The 20,762-nt window shown below is 39.2% G+C and overlaps 1 protein-coding gene across 1 annotated transcript in view; it reads left to right on the top strand.

The window, feature by feature from the left end:
* LOC149073488 (uncharacterized) overlaps positions 1 to 19,492 on the top strand; it is a 114,560-nt gene extending 95,068 nt beyond the window's left edge. Inside the window, exons 2-3 of the mRNA XM_089246819.1 lie at positions 11,927 to 12,117; positions 17,259 to 19,492. Coding sequence (XP_089102945.1) covers positions 11,927 to 12,117; positions 17,259 to 17,459 — 392 coding nt within the window. The 3' untranslated portion in view covers positions 17,460 to 19,492. The remainder of the gene's footprint in view (positions 1 to 11,926; positions 12,118 to 17,258) is intronic.
* The last annotated feature ends 1,270 nt before the right edge of the window (positions 19,493 to 20,762 follow it).

The following is a 20,762-nucleotide window of genomic DNA, read 5'->3' as shown; positions in this document are numbered from 1 at the left end:
TTGGTGATTTCTTGTCCAATATTACTCCTCCGTACAAAAGATTCAAATTTCTTTACCATATAACACGACCTATATATTTATCACAGATAAACTGACCATATTTCTTCGAGAAAAATACGGGACATTGCGATCCCAAATACGGGAAGTGCCCCATTTCACCAAAAATGATCATTGAAGGTAAGCAAAGTTGCCAATTATTGCTAAAACTCCATATCGCTTAGATTCTCGACTACACACCAATTAGTTTCACAGCCGGAATTTGAATCCTTTCAGGTATATAATGTTATCAAGTCGTCTCTTTTTTTTATATACTGTAATATTCTTGGCTCATGCTTTCTTCGATTTTCACGATTTAAAGATTTATTATAATTAACTCTGCAAACTCAATCATGCCGCTATTTACTTTCACTCCCACTACTTTCTGTCTGAGTATACAAACACAAATGCAGTCTTTTCCAAAGTGCCGTGGCTAGGTCAGCTCTTATAGGTAGTTTCACAATTTGCAATTCAAATTTTGGGGGAAATGCAATTCAAGTTAACAGCAATTACCTGGATGGAAAATTAGTAAGGCCAGCCCTGAAATTGAATTCTGTTCACTGTAATTTTTTTTTTTTTTTTTACGTTTCCTTTCCGTGTAACAAGGAATGGAAAAAAATGGCCCCACCCTCGCCACATAATAAATACTACACCATTTTTCTCCTCGCGGAATCCATGACACGAATACATGTATCGCTGCAAACAGTGATCCTCTCAAAAAAGTTGGCAGAGTGATCAAAACAGTGGTCGCCTACGCATTTTTATGAGACCCCGCCCAAAAAAAGCAGCGCATTTTTAGGAGAATATTTCTTTTTTAATATACACAACCTAACTTAATAGTAGTAGTAGTAATAATAATAATGATAAATAATAAAGAGGGAGTTTCCCACTTGAAAGGAAAAATGATTTGGTCTTGTAAGTGAAGAGGTATAAAAGGTGCCATTGGACACTGATGTTTATTTTTATATAATATAAAATAGGTGAAAGGTAACAAGTAATAAATACTACGTAGGCGCCTCGAGATTTATTATTTTTTATACATACGATTCAGCCTGGGCTTATTTAAAAACAAATCAATCAAATCTGTGTTTGTTCAGGTTCGAAATATTCAGATACAATGTTACTTTCCCGAATATGAATTTGTGATAGATTGTTTCGACTCATATCACGTTTTAAATGATATTTTAACTTTATAATGGATCATATGGAGTCTTCAATATTCATCGAGTCGTGAGGACCTTTTATATTAGGAATCTTCCAACTGTTGCTAATGAGCACTATTATCTGGGAATACTCGATGTTTATGTCTGTTTTTCCACTCGCGAAATTGATCGACTTCTTAAAAATAAACCCCTCTAATTCAATTATAAAATTATTTAATGATTTGAGTGTTGGAGCATGATGCGTCAGTTGTCATACAGGTGCTTATCTGATATTGAACATAGACGGTGCTCGCGATTAAAAGAAAGTTTAATACCCAACTCGTCGGAGGAAGAGTGCCCATATGATAACTATGACACTATCTGTGCATTATAAGGACTATTTTCGAGTCATGAGCACCATATATGGTGATAATCCGAAGAGCATCCACATATCGAATCTGATTACTCAAACTAAAATCAGCATGATCTGAAATGAAATATGAATGGAATATGGTTTGAAATATTTAGATATGAATTTATGATAGATTGTTTCGATCCCTCTTATCAGGTTTTAAATGATATTTTAATTTTATAATGGATCATATAAAGTAGGGGGGTTCTTCAATATTCATCGAGTCGTGAGCACCGAGCATATTAAGTCTTCCACCTGTTGTTGGTGTGCTATCTAGGAACTCTCGATGTTTGTCTGTTTTTCCACTCGCGAAATTGATCGACTTCTTAATTAACAATCTAATTAAATTTATAAATTATTTAAATATGATTTGAGCATGTGTCAGTTGTCATACGGTTGCTCATATGATAATGAACGCAGACGTGGCTCACGATTAAAAAAAGTTTAAGACTCAATGCTCTATAATCATCGGAGGAAGGGCGCCCATATGATAACTATGACACTATCCGTGCATTAGAAGCTTGACTTTTTTCGAGTCATGAGCACTATATATGGGTGATAATCCGAAGAAGAGCACCCACATAATCGAATTCGATTTACTCAAATTGAAATCAGCGTAATTTGTTGCTCGTGAGCACCGCGGTGTTTGCTAGAGACGCTCTAATGTGCTCAATGCTTATATGCACATATTTCAGCACGAAATATTGTCACTATTTATTCTTATTTCTATGCTATTCCTGAAGCTTCCGAGAGAATACGTATTTCTTTCAGAATTTATGCTGTTGGAATTTTTTTCTTAATCTTTAGCATGTTGCCTATGAGCACCGTGGTGTTCGCTGAAGCATCCAAAGAGGCAAGTTGCAATTGAGAATGCACATTCTTCCAATGAGGGCCATTCAAGTATTACGTCAGCATCGAAGGTGGGGAGGGGTTTCGTATTTGCTGACTTCTGATGACAAAGGGGTAGGGGGGGGGTTTGAATAATGATTACATCATCAAACACCCTTTATGAAAGTATGGAAACTAATTAATGACATCTTTACTAGGAATGCCAAAATGAGCCAACCAGCAAATCTTTCCCCAGTTTGTGGGTAGTTAAATTAACATTCCTGTGTGTGTAGAAAAGTACTCTTAGACCCCCCCCCCCCCCAAATCATGTATTTCTTATAAAGGGGAGAAGGGTATCGGTTAAACCTGGAGTTCCTAAACATTTTTCCACCAGTGTCGCCCCTTTTCCTAATAAACGCTTATCCGTGGCTCCCCAGAGCAGTTTCACAAAGAAACTCTTCGAAAAACATTTGTCAGGGGCGCCTGACAAAAGGTTTTAACGGTGCACCAGGGCGCCGAAGCACACAGTTTGAGAACCTGTGGGCTAAGCTGTTTTGTGTCCACTCCACGCGTTGTTGTTGAGTGATTTTCTGGACTCCTGTATATAAGCGGATACATGCTCTTCTAACGGAGAGGGAACAGATCACCGACGATGTTAGTGATTGGGGGAGGGGAGAGATTGTCTACTTGCACCCTTCTACCTATACTAAGAATACTATTTTCTGTAAATGGGGTGATTACCACCCCCCTCTCCCCACCTCTTTACAGCCTATGCTCCCGTATGATGTGGATGAGACAACAGGTTCCAATGATTTATGAGACAAGAAAGGAAACTTATATTACTCTGAAAATAATTTTCTTGTGGAAGGTTTTGGTTGCAACTAGTTTGTGCGAAGGTGGGATATAAAAAAAAGAAGCAAAAGTCGGGTGTATTTATTAACTATTCCCCTAAAAAACTTGACCATGTTTGGTGTGGCCAACCTTGCGCTTGAAAAAAAAATTGCTGATCTTTGAAAGTCAAGATCCGCATCAGTCAAGACCAGACACACCCGCAATAATTCCATCAAATCCCATCTATGGCTAAATAGAAAGGAATTATTCAAATAGTTTTTGTTTTTTTTTTGAGCAACCGTTTTGCCATTACCTGATTAACATCTCTGGAATTTAAATTAAACCACGATCAAGACGAGAGCTTAATGCCCGGTACTTCATACGGGGCGGCTTAAGCGAGGGTGCAAGGGGTGCGGTGCTCCCGGGCGGTAGCCTAAGCTTTTGTTTAGATACATAAATTTTTAACATTTTGGAATAATAATAAAAATCAAACGCCACTCTGTCACTCTTTTTTGAGCCATATACGTTGACAACGGAAATGTTGAGAAAACTTGGGGAAACAGACAGAGCCTGGGGCCGTAATACCATAAACAAGAACGGACGCATGGGAGAAAGTGTACATCTTACTGCGGCCATGCCTCCCCCCCCCATGCTGAGATCTTAGGCGGGTTCCCAGGGCAGATTTTTCATGGGGATCTCTATGTTAAATTTATAGTATGAAAAAAACCGATGAGAATCGTCCTGAGATACAGCCCTAACCAGTACTTTTTCGGGACCGGTCAAAGAAAGAACCAAGGCAAAGAAAGAATTTGGATTCTCACTTGTCCGGGGTCTGGAGCACAGTAACCCCTCGCACTCCCCTAATTTCCGTCTTGGGAACCCTTGGAATAGGTATTTTAGCGTTAACGAGGTTCAAGTCCATTGACATAATTAAGAGTAGTGAAATAATTCTGGACCAAAAAAAACAGGATAGTTTCTTCAAAAGCTGAACGTATGGTCAACTACATTTTGTTGGTTAACCGATGATGTGTGTGACTTCGGACGGATGAAAGATCGGGTTTACCTCGGAGAACCCTTGGTACTATGAAACCCTTTCAGCCCAACCAGGGACGTCATATGAAATTTTGCACCCGAGAGACCTAGAGCCGCCCCTGACTTCATACCAACTACTCTACCGCACACCAACTCCGGTCATATATCGCCATAGGACAATTTCCAACCACTGGAATTGGGTGGGAATGAAGGCGTCATCTATAGGTGGTCGCCCCATGCTCGGTAAGTAAAGAACTTGTTTCTGATGCTCTCTGCCCGGATTCGAAGCCGTGTACCTTGACGGTAACCTTCATAGTGAATGATGAGCATCTTACCATTGCGCCACTCGGACACCTCATACCAACTAACAACGGCAATATTTATATTATATCAATTCCATTAATTAATATTTAGAACATTAATTAATAAACTTAAAACACAAGTTTAATTACAGTGTGTTTTGTCTATTATCATGTGAAAAATTGTCGCTGTGAATGCATTGCAAATTTCACTACACCAGTATCAGATGATGGTGATCAGACTCAGACAGGATCGACCTTTAAAGGGAGCACGAAAAGCTTCGGGATGGGGCACGATGAATTTTTTAAATAGAAATTTTGTGTTATCGGCCTTTGAATGGCATTGAAATTAAAAGAAATTGATTATAATACCACACAAAGGTATTTTCTGTCGATATTTTAATCATTTTTTAAATATTTTTGAACGTTTTAGGAGGGGGGGGTGAACCCCCCATGCCCTTCCCCACATACGACTCTGTTCCCAATATGCGGTAGGAGGAGGGGGGGGCAGAGCTGATGAAATTTTTCTTACAAGGGAGAGCGGGTCAAAAATCTGCTGACGTAATACTTGAATGGCCCCTAAGGAAACTCGGAACTGTTGAACCTTCCAAAAGCTCAATTTTTAAATTTTTTTTTTAAATTCTGCATTTCTACAAACAAAAAAAATTATAAGAATTTTATGTTAATTAAAACAGAAAAATAAAGACATCTATACATATATAATAACATGTCCTGACTGAAACTGATTCATTATCACCGAGCCGGAACCACTGAAACTATAAATATCTAATTAGGTCAATATTTTTGTTTAATGACGTAAAGACTCACTAAAAAGGGTGTTTTTTTTTAATTCGACCGCTAAGGGGGTTCAAATTTAACATATTGAAATCACCCCGAGCCAAAATCACTGAAGTTATAACCATGAAATTTGTTCAGAAGTGTTATTCCGTGACGTAAAAAAAGCAGAGAAGGGGTTTCTCGAAATTCGACCTCTTTCATTTCGAGGGGGAGGGAATCAAAGGGATAGAACAATAGATTTGGCCATCTTTTCCCCCTTTTTTCAGTCATTTTCTCACATTTCGGGGGGACCAGACCTCCAAGTCCCCTCCCTTGCTACGCCCTTGCAAAAGCGGGTTCGAAAGTAACATGTAGAACTCATGCCGAACAAAAACCGCTAAAGCTATAATTATGAAATTTGGCCAGTAGTTTTAGTTTGTAAATGTAGAGGCTCACTAAAAAAGGATATTTCAAAATTCAACGAGGTCATGTGTGGCAGGGGGTTTCAAAGGTTATGTGGCGCAATCATCGTTGAGTCCAAACAGCAGAAGCTATAAATATGAAATTTAGTGAGTATTATATTCTATAATACAGAGAATCACTCTATATACGACGGGATTTCTGAAAATTTAACCCCCAACGTGGGGCAAATATTACATGGGGGAAATCACTGTAGAACAATTTTCAGATGACCAAATTCACGCGAGCGAAGCCGCGGGTTACAACCAGTTACATATAAATCAGAAGCTTTTAAAAGAGGTAAGGGGCAATTCAAGTGTTACGTCAGCATCGATGGAGAGGGGGTTTCAGATTTGCTGACTTTCGATGACAAGGGGGTGTTTGGATGGTGCTTACGTCATCAACCACCCTTTATGAAAATATGAAATATTCTTGATGGCATCTTACTCGGTGCGCCAAAATCATTCGCTAGTTTGTGGGCACCTGAACTAACATTCGCCCTAATGATAAATCCCTTGCAGAGCCATTTCAGCGATACAAATACAACGGCAAAATGCCCAACGAGGTGGCTGAGAAAAAGATTCCCGTAACAAATATGGATGTCATATATTTCAAAAATACAGCAACCCAATTAAAAACTAAAATTATAAGCAATACACATACACGCATGATAAAATACTATACAATGCCCATAACGTATTTATGGTTGTCTTATTCTAAGTATGGATAGCTTCTCGATATACCCCAACATGTTTATCGTATTTCTTTTTAAACGTGTCAATTGTGTTACAATTAACTACCTCCGGAGGTAAGCTATTCCATGTATTAACAACCCCATTAAAGAAAAATTCCCTACGACACCATAACCTCGCATTGTCCCTTACCAATCGATACTGGTGCCCCCTTGTAAAAGCAGTCGATTGGCGGTGTACTAAAAGTTCGTGGTCCATCCCGTTGAAAATTTTGAACACTTCGATCATATCTCCTCGACACCTGCGTTCATCCAATGTAAACGTATTCAAGAAATGAAGTCTCTCTTCATAACGACACGCATAACTCTTCTCTGCACCCCTTCAACCAAGTCTATGTCCCACTGTAGGTATGTGTGTGGTCTCCAAAACCTTACTGCGTACTCCAGTCCCGGCCGAACTAAACCTCGAAAAAGCGGAAGAATGACTTTAGGAGAACGCGAAGAAACCTTTTTGAAAATGAGACCACACAAGCATTCCATTCGCTTTTTTGACCACCGATGAACAATGTTTAGAAAACCTAAGCCGTTCGTCAATGAGAATTCCCAAATCGGTGACCCTAGTTGCATTCGGTATAGTGACACCATTCAACTCATAAGAGAACCGTGGGTTGTTCGAACCAAAATAAGCAACTATGCACTTATCAACGCTAAACGTCATGCTCCATTCATTTGCCATGCTGCAATTCTGTTTGAGTTGGTCTGGAGCAACTCCCTATCGCTTTGATTCCCGATTACCCCCATTAGCTTCACGTCATGTGCGAATTTGCTAACAATCCCATCGATACCCTGATCGAGTTTATCGACAAAAAAGTGAAAAAAGTATGGGGCCAAGGACACATCCTTGAGGAACTCCAGTTGTGACGCCTGTCCAACCAGAGAATTCCCCGTTCACCATAACTCGTTGAGACCTATCTGTTAACCACGATTCTATCCAATTCAGCAAGTTGCCCCCAATCCTAATCTCGTGTAAACGCTTCAAGAGTTTACCATGTTGGACCCGATCGAATGCCTTCTGGAAATCAAGGTAAACAACATCTACATTTTTGCTCTTACCCAAAGCCTTAGTCACGTGATCATAGAAGCAAATAAGGTTAGTTACACATGATTTTCCCCTCCTGTTCCCATGTCGATTATCCGACAATACATTATTCTCGTCTATCCACTTCCCAAACTGCCTTTTAATGATAATTTTCGAGAGGGAGCTCGTCAAACTCACCACGATAATTGGACACAGCTTCTCCACTACCCTTCTTAAATATCGGAACAACATTAGCAAGTTTCCAATCCCTTGGGACGATACCCTCAGCAACACTACTCCTATATATCTGTGCGACTGGCCCCAACAATTCATTAGCACATTCGGACCCTGGAATAGATGTCATCTGGTCCTGGTTACTTGCTTGCACATACATTTGTTAGAAAATTCAGGACCTCCACGTCTGCCACTCGAATATCGTTGACTATTTTATTATCCCATGCGACGCCGTATTACGTATTACACCGTTATTGACGTATCGAAAAAATGATTTTGGGTCAGAGCCAAAATTCTCTTAAAGGTCCAAAAAGGTCTTAAAGACTATTATTTTATCGGTAAACAATGATTGGTCACCTCGTCCACTTTTGTACTCTCTGAATGCTCTTTTCTTTTCAAGATAAAGGTTACGCACGCTATCCGTGAACCATAGAGGTTGCGATGTACAATCACGCTTTTTTCGAACAAAGGGTATGACGTCGTGCAAAACAGAGGACAGTTTCGTACTAAATTCTTCCCATTGACTTACCACCCCTACTGATTCCAACCGATCTTTGAAAACTTCCGCTGACATTCCTCTCAAAACATCAAAGTTAGTTCTCCGAAAACAAGAAACCAGTCTTTTGTTATCAACCTTACCCAAGGAAAAGTTAGTGAAATCTGACGATACGATGATCACTGGAAGAAAACTCTTCCCCCCACCAAAACATGTTCAAAAAGATCCTCAGAACTAGTAAGAACTAAATCCAATATAGCAGTACCCCTAGTGGCTTCTGGTACATGCTGATACAAAAAATTTTCGAGCACCAACTTAAGAAAGTCTTTCATACTGATCTCCAAATGAAAGGTTCTCCCAATCGATACCCGGGTAATTGAAATCCCAAAGTATGATAACCCTCTTACGCTTACACATGCAGGAAATTTCATCATGCATTTTGGCAATGTAGTTTTGATCCCTATTCGGTGGATTGTAACAAACCCCAACAATAAGTTTATGATGTCTTTTGTTTTCAAGCTCAACCCATATGGTTTCAATATCACTTCTCTTCACGTTACACTCTCTAGCCTTCAAACAGGATTTCACGTATATCAACACTCCATCCCCCTTTCCTATCAGATCTATTTCTCAAAAAAGTATCGTATCCTGAGATGTGTAAGAAAGATTCATCCCCATCGTTTGCCCAAGATTCTGTAATGGCTATGAGATCCAAGCGCTCCACAACCATCATAGTTTCTAAAAAAATCTTTCTTATTACCCAAGCTTCTGGCATTAATTAGCACACATTTTAATTTGCCCGGTGATTTTGAGTCAATCGAGAAGCCATCCAAGTGAGAGGTGGGTAATTTCGCGTCAGTAGTGTTATGATTATCACTAATCATCGATTTCTAAATGTTTTGCGGATCCAAGTGATCTGAAAATGTGTTCGGGCCGCTGAAGTGCTCTGGAACTGTGCCACGCATCACTCAAGTGATCTGTAATTATATGCCACGGATCATTTAAATAATCTGAGAATGTGCCGCGGGTAACTTGAGTGATGTAGATGTAGAACCGCACTGGAGGGGGGGGGGGGCAATTCTCTAAAACTTCGTCACATGTCACTCAAGGTATCTATAAGTGTGTCACGGAGCGCTTAAGTGTTCTGGAATTGTACCACGGGACACATAAGCGATCCGTAAATGCGCCGCTTATTCAGATAACCCCAAGGGCCTTTATGCGATTTATCATTATATGGCTTGGAGCTTGGGTCGCAATGAATTTATCAGAGAAATTTTGAATTCATAGCCTTCAAATAGAATTGAAATGAAAAGAAATTGATTATAACAACATATAAAGGTATTTTCTTCCGAAATTTCAATTACAAAAAAATAATTTTTTTGCATTAAAAAAATAATTTTTTGATCGTCGGGGTGGGGGGCACGCCCCCCACGCGTGTACATCTCTGATCCCAACCATATGCGTTAGGATTAAAAATTTACTGACGTAATACTCTTCTTTTTTTTGAATCCTAAAGCACAAATCTATCCCCTAAAATGAAATTTCAACTTTTCTTAAAATTCCTTTTTCGACCACTTCGGGCATGATATCTCGGGAACTAATTTTCAAATGACTATGAAATTTGGAAGGAATGTGCTTCTTTGCTAGGTGCATAGAATAAACCTCAATGGTGTTCATGCATTCAAATTTAAAAATGTTAAATAACATTTTATAAATAAATTTATAAAATTGGAGAAATTTACAAAAATTGAACTTTTCCAGTTTTTTTCCCGCGCGGTATCACCGAGGGAGCATGACGTGGCGACCTCGTGACCCCTCCGCATCCAATCCGGAAGTCCGAAAAGTTGAAGATCGGGAGAAAAGTTTAAGAAAACGGAGGCTTTTTGCTCGGAGAGATGATACAGTTCAGACACGCTCTCCTGTCTCCGTGGGCCCCTCGCTCCTTGAACTCTCGTTGTCTATCAAGGAACGAGGGTCCCGTTTCCCGATACAACTCGAATGAAAGATCCTCAGCGAGTGGAATCACTTCACCTATGCCTAGAACCGTCTTCCTCTGGTCGTCCGCTTCTATGGTGCTTCCCCCTTCGTTGTACCAGCTGTCTTCATCTGGTTGACTCCGGCCAGGGTGCCGCTCATCCTCGGGGCCACCTCATCGCAACTAGAACTGTCTCCCTCTGGTATGCCGCTTCCATACACCTCAACGCTGGCCTCCTCTGATTGGCCACCTCATTCTCTGATGATAGGTGATCTTTCGCGGTAGCCTTTCCGGTAGCCGACATCAATTCCTGGTTGCTAAGTGAAACCTGACGGATTTCGACGATCACCCAAATCTATCGCCTTCGATCATGCTCTTTTCCTTGACCCGTAAGTTAATTCACTCTTTTCTGATTTGCCTCGCGCGTAAATTGACTTTAATCCTCTATTAAAATCTATGTTTCGCCAAAGTAATTCCATTTCCCTACCAACCCCGACAGCTACGGTTTCTCTCATGTTCGATGTTAAGTAACTGAATTGTAAGATTTTCAGATATCGCGAACCCGGGTACTTTGAATGATACCCCTCCCAGGGCCGCAACTAGGGGGGGAGCAGGCGGATCTAGTGCCACGGGTGCTGAACCAGAAGGGGACGCCGAATTCACCCTTTAACTTCTTCTACATTACAAGGGATGCCGGCTTGCCTCGGATAACAAAGTATCGAGTTGCGGCCCTGACCCCTCCCCTCTCATCACGGCTAATTCCCTAAATCCTAATTAAAATGGAAATAGTGGTAATCTAAATATAATGATAACATGAATTATGAATTTTCAGTAGTTCTCAGACAATTTTTTTCATTAGGTCCAAATTTTAATTGGTTTTGGACTTGTTTCTGTCATCAATTCTCAATTTTTTTTTCAGTTCGAAATTTTTATTAATTTTTTTTCGTTAATTTGCATTTATCCGAAGATTTCACTCTCCGCTATCGGAAAGATAGCGAGCTCCAAAAAAAGATTGAGATATTTGTTGCCTCTATAGTCTGGGGCATTCACCCGGAAAGTGAAAGGAAGAGGGTTCGATTCCCCGCAGTGGCAGTTGAATTTGTCTCTTTTTCCAAAATTTACCTTCGCATCAGCCAGCTGTTAAAAACCTTTGTAATTTACATTTAATTGTAACTATATTTTTTTGCATAGATATTCTTCAGCATTCCTGTACCTTTTCTAATTATGTATGAGTTTTTGGATGCCGAAATTATTAAGACGCCTCTGGTCTCGCTATTATTTTAGCACCGGGCCCCACGCCTGGTAAGGGAGGCCCTGCACTATTGGGTGAAAGTTTATGTAGGCTTTTTGTGACTTTCCATAAGCCGGGTCCCTAGAACTCCGTAGAATTACGGAAAAACTTGTTTTGAGGTGCGACTAGCACAGCGTGGGCTATTTTAATGGTTGATTTTGCGTAGCCACACCCCAAAACCGGTTTTTGCGCGGCGAATTCTACGGAGCTCTCCAGGTGTGTAGACCTGGCTTTAGAAGTAGTGAGAATTTAAAAAGGTAATAAATACATTTTACATTCTGGAAATTACAGGCCGTAATAACGTAAGTTTGTAAATTTTCTTTTCTGTATATCTTTCTCTTTCAGCACCCAAAACAGAATACAATGGCTTCAATGGCACATCAAATGGTGACGCAAATGGCGTTGGTGCCACTGGCCGGACGAATTTTACGACGAAACAACTGACAGAACTCGAAAAGGAGTTTCATTACCACAAATATTTAACAAGAGCCAGAAGGATCGAGATTGCGACTCTGTTAGGGCTTAATGAAACGCAGGTAATTCAAGAACTTGCCGTTTTTTAATCGTATCAACAAAAAGATTATGTAGAAAATGTCACATACAGAGGAGTGGATTTAGGTTTTTTTCCACACTTCTCTCATTCTAGTCTAATTTTCTTGATCACTCATTCCACAATGTCATATAGCCTCCTTAGACCCACCCCCTTTCGCCCCTGTAAATATTCCTCTAAATCATTCTTTTTGCCACTCACATGATTGCCCACTTACCTGATCCCTTGATTAGGTCACTTTTGGTCACTCACTGACATAAGCGGGCACTTCGAATGAGTGGGGGAATGGGTGAACATCCGCTTCTACCCTGCCACACAGTGTTCGCCAATACGCATCAAAATTCAATCTCACTCCCTCAAATTTTTCTGAGTGAAAATACTCCTTCGAATTTTAGATTTTTTTAAATAGAGTTATTTATGTTTTCCATTAAAAAAAATTTCCTACATTTTTTTACAAAACTACCCCTTAAAACTTTGGAGAGGAGTGAAATCACTCCTCTAAAGGATTTTTTCGTATAACACCCCTCCCAATTATGTCAATAATGCAATTTTTTCACTGAACAGGAGGCGGTGGGGGCGATTGCATCCTAACTCCTGTATCTGCCTATGCTCAATGGCCCATTCCCTTGCTCTGTAGGTCACTCTTTTGGTCGCTCACTGGGTTGCTCTTTTGGTCACACTGTCCTGTCTGCCTCTTTTGGCCACACTGTCCTGTCTGCCTCTTTTGGCCACACTGTCCTGTCTGCCTCTTTTGGTCATATGGTCCCTTGCTTTCTTGTCACTCACTAACTCGGTGTCTTGCTATCTATATCACGCTTTTGGACACTCACTGACTCGGTGTCTTGCTATCTATGTCACGCTTTTGGACACTCACTGACTCGGTGTCTTGCTATCTATGTCAAGCTTTTGGACACTCACTGACTCGGTGTCTTGCTATCTATGTCACGCTTTTGGACACTAATATATGCGGCTACAGGTCCCTCAAACGGGGGAGGGATAACCAAGGGTGTAGATAGTGAAGGGAGAAGTGAAAATGTCCACCTCCACCCTTTCGCCTATGCTAATAACGCAATTTTTCACTAAACGCAATCTCCTCCCTCTGACCTGGTCTGTTGCTCTCTAGGTTACTCACTGACCGGGATCCTCGCTATATGTAACTCTTTCGGCCACCCACATGCTTGCAAACTCTCCGAGTCGCTCTTTTGGTTCCTCACTGATCTGGCACAAAATATCCATGGAACACGAAAAGGGTAGCGTAAGGTCCAGGAGTCCGGTTGATAACAATTTCTCTTAGACATTGTGCCAATAACTGGACAACCAATTTCTACTGGCAGGGCAGTGCGCAGCTGGGACACTTTGGCAAAATTGGGCTAGATGCCAATGGACATTTTTTGAGGACTACCAATACGTAATTTGCTGCATAACCTTTTTATTTCTGACGATCAAAAATGGCAAGCCTCTTTTTCAGTTACCTTATATGATCATTACGAAGAAAAATGTTCTGTGATATAGTAACATAGTAGGTGAAAATATTTATTAGAACATATTTTTCGTTCAATAATCAAATAACTTCTTATTGACATTTTTTTTGGGGCAAATACAGTCAAACTCAGTTATAACGACATCTCTGCTATAGCAAACAATGCGTAAAAGTCGGAAAAAGCAAACTCATTTTCAGCGACTTTTTTTTTTTTCTGATTACACCAGAGGTTTTCAACGCAAGGCTTGCTGGCCACACGTGGTCCTCATTGTTTTGCTGTGGACCACCGGTGAAAAGATTGACATACAGTATGTACCAGGGCTAGATAAAACCCAGTCTAATTGATATTGGCGCATAAAATATAGTTTGTGTAGTAAATTGCAGGCTGAGGGCACTTTTTAGCACAGAAATTAGGCACTTGATACACATGTTACCAAGTGGCATGAAAGCATGGCATTTTCGAGCTTATGAAACCAATGGTAACATTTGCACTAATGCTGCCAATAATTTCATAGGTTGCATGTGGGTCATTCCCAAAAAAAAGTACATTCCACATTTTTGAAATGAAAAAATTAAAAGTTGAATTTTCAAAATGAAATTGATCTCAAATTATAGCCAATGACTTGAAGTTTAATATTTCATAAATATTTTTCACTTTTATTTTGCAATAATATTTTATTTTTTGGGTTTTATGACTGAAAATTATGGATTTTGTCCACTCTGTTACGAAAACAAATATCGCTGAAAAAAAAAATATTTCTGTGCTGTTTTTACCCCTTAAAATAATAAAATCAGCTTATTTCTTACAGATAGGCTGAAAAAAAGTAGTTTAAAAAAAATTTCGACTTTTTTTTTTTTTCCTGCCGTTTTGATAATTTTTCATGATTTTTTCGAAATAACACAGAAAAGTTTATTTTTTACATTTTTTCAACTACTTAAAATTATTATTTTTATTTCTGGCAGACAATGGGTTGATAACTTATAATTTAACATCTTAGTTTGAAGTGCTTTTCAATTTTTTTGCCTGTGAACTGCAAGAATGTTCCCCGTAACAGAGTGAACACCATTGTAACAGAGTGGACAGAAATGTTAACTTTAGAGTAAGCAATCACAATTATTTCTAAATACCCTTTTATTTTTTCAACAATTATATAGACAATATGAAAGGTATCCCAGAGACTCCACTATGACATCTGAAAAACATCCACGCTATGAGGAAATTCAAAAAACACGCCCCCCCCCCCTAGTGGTTTGAATTTTGGCTCTGGCAAAATTTTTAAAATCTGGTCAAAGTGGATGTAAGAGATATCTTTGTCATCAGCTCTGAACAGCTTCCTTGCATCATTCATAGTTTTGAGGCACATAACTTTGACCTCCGCATCATCTTCAATGTCATTTTGGGTTACAACAACGTATCTGTATGTAGATTTATATACACCACCAGATTCAAATTTCACAAGCATATGAACACCTGCTTTAATTAGGCCAGTTGACATTTCTTCATGGCTGTTTCCTTTAGTGCCGATATAGCATAGTTTTAACTATTTTCTTTAATGTCATTTTCCGGAGATTCAAACTCTGAAATCGGTTATGGAACTTCCAGTTTTATACTTCTTTGGCAAGAGTAAGTTTTCTTTTCATAGCATTCACAGAGATTAGCATTTCTTTCACAAAAGCAAGAGACATCTCTGTATTGCAGCAATCCATTGCCAGTTGCTACTATTTGGTGGACTGCCATAGTGCCTTTTAGCACAGGTATATCATTCAGGATAATTTTTTTATACCTTTTATTTCTTCATTTTTGATTTCGTACAATTTTACATTGGTGGCATCTTTGAGAAAAACTAAGTGGCATCTGATATGTCATTCTCACATGCAACCAATCTATCAGCTGTCAATACAGTACCAAGCAGTGCCGTCTTAAGGCATGGGCCTACCCGAGTCTCAAGAGAAAAGGGGCCCCACAAAAATGAGATCTGGTTGAGATTTTCGAGAATTTGCCTGGTAAGGCCTCAGAAAAATCATTTGGCCCGAGGGCCCATGATGCTCTTAAGACGGCCTTGGTACCAAGACCATCAACTCATAGGCGGAGATAGACTTGGAAGTCTGGGGGGGGGCACGATGATAATGTCAATTCATATATACATTAAATCAGTCGACTCCACCTTTGACGCTGAGGGGCAATGCCCCCCCCCGTATCTCCTCCCATGCATCAACTTCTCCTTTGCCATGGTTTGCTTCAAAAAATTCCAATTACATTCCTTGAAATATTTTGCGACATATTTCTCCAATAAGTAAAAATGTTTCTTTTGTTTGTACTGAATACAAGGTTCATAAAAAAGTGAACCACATTTATTTCATATTATTCTTTCATCACTTTCAAAATCGGTTCCAAATGAGCCCAAATAGATGGTCCATGCTCCAAATTCGGTGACACTGAGCAGAACGAAATTGGCTTCTCACATTTCGCAACATACAGCACACAGGTATGAAGGCATACTTGAAAAATCTGGTGCTAAAGACATAACGGGATAAAATGTGATGGGTGACCCAGAGACTCCTGTATAACCTTTGAAAAACGTTCACCCCATTAGTAAATTCTAAAAACACACGCCCCCTCCCCCCCCCTACTTCGTAGTTTGACTTTTGGTCTGGTTAAATGTTTAAAATCTGGTCAGAGTGGACGAGGGTCTTGTGTGTGCTCAGCTGTATATTATATCATCAGGATTTTTCTTTTACTTCGAAATTTTTTGTTGAAATTGAATGGTAATTTGATGTTGGTATAAATCTCGCGTTCATGTCTCTCTCACATTAGTGATCCGGAGTATATCCAGTGAGACTTGGGGGGGGGGGAGAGATAGAGCCAGGAAACAAAAAATAATATAGGGAAATAATTGTTCTGTCCCATAAAATACAGAATGTATTGTCATATAACGGCCTTTATTCATATTAAAATGCCCCTTATGCCACATCTCCCTGGATCTGTACTATTTAACTTTCGTATTTAACTGAAAAAATAACATGATGGGGAGAATGTGGTAAAGGGTTTAAATTGAATAGATAACTTATTAAATTTAACTTAAAACTTCAAAACCTCTTAACTAAGGAAACTTTACTTCAAATCATAGTTTCCATTCCACTTGTCGAGTTTTTGGAAGACGTAACAGAGTGGGCAAATTAGCCTAAATAATTTTTTTTCATTATAAATTTAAGTGATTTGTGAAAACTTTCATTATATTTTGAAGCATATCTCCATGTGCTATCACTAGATGCTGATATAGATGGGAAAAAAAATCTTAATTATTTATGATAATGACGTGACAGAGTGGACATCTGACAGAGAAAAGTCTGGCACTAAAGACATAAAATGAATATTAAGTCATTTTGCAAAAGTCAAATCCAAAATTGTTGATCAAGCATTAAAAGTAAACATTTCAATGAGCTCAAAAGCGTTATCAGATTTAATCTGGTCTAAACTGCATCCCACCCATGTCTGCTGGACCACACGGTTTTGCAAACCTATGAATTTCGTTGTAGCCTAGTTTTAATACGTATTCTTCACCTCGCCGTTTGCAAAAGATATGATTCCTATTAATGATTTTTAATGTATGATTCTAATGTGAATGACTCCTGTTTGGTTTATTCAGGTTAAAATTTGGTTCCAGAACCGGCGCATGAAACAGAAGAAGAGAATGAAAGAAGGACTTATTTTAACAGATAATACCGGATCTGGGAGTGATGCTGGAGCTTCGCCGCCTGCTACATGTATATCTGCCTCAACACCAACAAACCCACCGACCGTTCCTGTGCCATCAGGTGCTGTAACTTCACCAGAAAACAGCCAGTGACCCACCAAACTCACGGCTTATGACCGATCTGAAGGAAAAATTTGTCTATCATTGAAAACATTTTATATTTTTGTGAGGTATATAATGGATGGGATATGTGTCATTTTGACTGTCAGTGTACAGCCTGTTCAGTTCCTTTTTATTGGTGGAAATCCTCTACCATGTAGGGAAACATTCTTTTGATGTTTCCAATGCGGCAATTCTCAATAGTTTTCATAAACATGAACTGTCGGAAAGACGTTCAAGAGCATTCTACATTATATAATACTGAACGACAAATTTTGACAGTTTCTGCGTCTGAAACAAAATTTCTTATGTGATTCGGTGTGCTGAACACGAATTTAGCCATAAAAAATACTGAATTGGCTACGGTTTTCTCTGAAATCATATTTAAAACATACAATTGAACCCCGATGTAACGCCATCATTTGTCTGGCAGATTTCTGGCGCTAACGAGTTTGGTGTTATATCGAATTACAAATTAACGTGTGTGATCCTTATATATGGAAGATATGTTCACTGAAATTTTTTGGAGCTAAGCGGGGTTGGCGATAAATCGGGGTTTGATTATATGCATATATCTTTGACAATTCTCGAGTCGCGAGCACTGCCCATATCCATAATCAAACGAAGAGCATCTTTAGAGCAACTCTGAGATACGTACGCCTGAAATCTGCATAATTATAATCCATTGAATGCAATTTTTACAGGGTGTTTAATTGAAGCATCGATCCAGTGCTCACGAAATCTGGAATGAGGATTGGGCATTCTTGGTGCTTTGGGGAGCACCATGATTGAAGATGGCTACATATATATTAACACAATAAAATACACATTGAAACACAACATCCGTTAATACACCCAGTGGCCAAAAAATTAGGAACACCCTGCTACTCACCACTAATATCGTGTGGGACCTCCTCTGGCTTTGATGACAGCAGATATTCTTCTAGACATGGACTCTACAAGTTGCTGAAACCGTCGAGGAATTGTCCATTCTAACGAAATGGCAGCTGTTAATTCCCTCAGATTAGAAGGTGGTGTTTCGGAGCTTTTAACAGACCCCTTTCAACCTCGTCCCACAAAGGCTCATTTGGGTTCAGATCGGGTGACTGAAGAGGCCATTAAAGCAATTGAAACACTGAAGCCTGTTCCTCAAACCAATCTGAGATAATTCCAGCCCCGTGGGTGGATGCATTGTATATTATCATTCTATTTATTATTATTATTTATGTCAGTGTGGCGGCATGTCTATTTTTATGAAGTCAAAGCCGACTATCGCTATTGTTTGTAAACGGAGGCGTTTTTACCGCAACTGGGATGATTTCCATCGATTCGGATTGAGCCGTTGACATGGCGCTTGCGACACAAATGAAGAAAAGGTTCAAAAAGAGCCTACCGTATGCTTGACAACATCTTCAGAAGGTGAGATGAGGACAGCATCTGTTTTCATCAGAAACCGTAAAACGCCGGTATCCGAAAACGCAAGTTCACAGTCTAGCACAAACGTGGTCGAGAAAGGGAAACAGCACAACTTGCATCTCACATGTTCAAAAAAAGGTCACCACTGTTACCTGTTGGAGGCGCAACGTCGTTCGGTAGGTGAGCTCACAAGTTGAATACAGCGATTTTTAATTATTTACATGATTCGTTCACAATTTATACAACCATTACAAACTCAACAGCAGAACGTGTAGCAGGCTTGACTTGACTTGACTTGAAAAATTAGAGTCCTCTATACCTACTGGGGGCTTTAGGACAATTGATAAAACACAGGCATTTTATAACAGAGAACAATCCAAAGAACTTGAATAAATAAAAAATACAAAAAACAATACAGACTTATGCAAAGAAAAAAAAAGAAGAATAACAACAATAGATATTATAAAAACAACATGAAAATAGAAAAATATGATACAAGATCTAATTGATCATGAATAGACAAAGACAAAAAACAAGAAAACAGTTTCAACAAAATTAAACAAAAATATATACGACTAGTATCAAAAAAATAAAAAAGCAAAAATCATGTAACAATTTGAACAGGAAAAAGAAAAAAAATATACATACACATATATATTTCTTTTTACATACCCAAATAAATATATATATAAATTCTCAAAATTTCTGTAACAGATATTATAGCTCGCAAAAAATAAAATAAAACTAAAGAACAAACATCAACAAATGAAAAATAGGAAAGAATTCAAAATCTATTACAAGCTGACAGATATAATTCAAATTCATCAACTAATAGCTTCGGTGCAATTTTCAAGATAGAAATCCAGTTATAATCTTGAATATTTGAGATACCAATATTTTTAAATAATCGCTTTCTCTGAATGTCCCACTTACAGCATGCAAACATGAAATGATTATTTGTATCTTCAGAACTGCAAAAATCACAATTAGCTGAACGTTCCTGATTTATTCGGAAAACGTGTAGCAGGCGTGCGGATAAGCCGAATGTAAACAAACAATGATAGTCGGCTTTGACTACATAAAAATAGACATGTTGCCACACTGACATAAATAATAATAAATAGAATGATAATAAACATAGTGGAAAAAAGGGTCGCTGCAAGGCCATAAACGGTTTGCACGTGGTCAGCAACGATGTGAAGGTGAGCACTTGTATTGACGGATGTTCCCAATGGAAATAAGGGACCAAGAGTATACCAGGAAAAGCTCTCCAGACCGTGATTCTGCTGCCAACCGCTTGAACAGTTGCCAAGTGGCATGCCGGATCCATGGCTTCATGCTTCTTGCGCCACACACAGATCCTGCCATGAAATGAACGTCATGGAGAAGAGATCTTGACTCGTCAAACCAGATAACCTTCTTCCATTCATCAAGTATTCAATTTCGGCGTTCTCTAGCCCACAAAAGCCATTTTCTTCTATTTTGAAACAAAATCAAAGGACTGTTGGTCGCCGGCTATTAAAACCAATTTGTTTAAGATCTATCTTCCAAAGCGTACGGATATGCTTTGCAATTACCCAGTATTGCGCTGCAGCTTTTCTGTTGCTGCACACAATGCGTGTCAGTCGCTTGGCACCTCTTTCGTTCGCAAGCGATTTCCTCCCACTATTCCGGTTTCAGCTCGAAGCTTTTTGGCTTAGCTGCCATTCTGTGTGAAGACTCGAGATACCGTTGCACAAGAAAGTGGCTTCGGATATACTGGAACCACCCCTTCTGGCGCCCGCAATCATGCTGCGTTTAAAAAGTCACTCAAATCTCTTGTTTTCCCCCATTAGCAGGTAAATTGCAACGTTAACCCATTTGCATCATTCGAAAAAGTTT

Source organism: Pholcus phalangioides, unplaced genomic scaffold, assembly GCF_987345545.1.
Source record: "Pholcus phalangioides strain wild (caught in Gottingen) unplaced genomic scaffold, Ppha-v1.0 ptg000017l_1, whole genome shotgun sequence".
In the NCBI taxonomy this organism is placed as follows: domain Eukaryota; kingdom Metazoa; phylum Arthropoda; class Arachnida; order Araneae; family Pholcidae; genus Pholcus; species Pholcus phalangioides.
The sequence above is the reverse complement of the archived record's forward strand: the minus strand, read 5'-3'. Positions and strand labels throughout refer to the sequence as shown.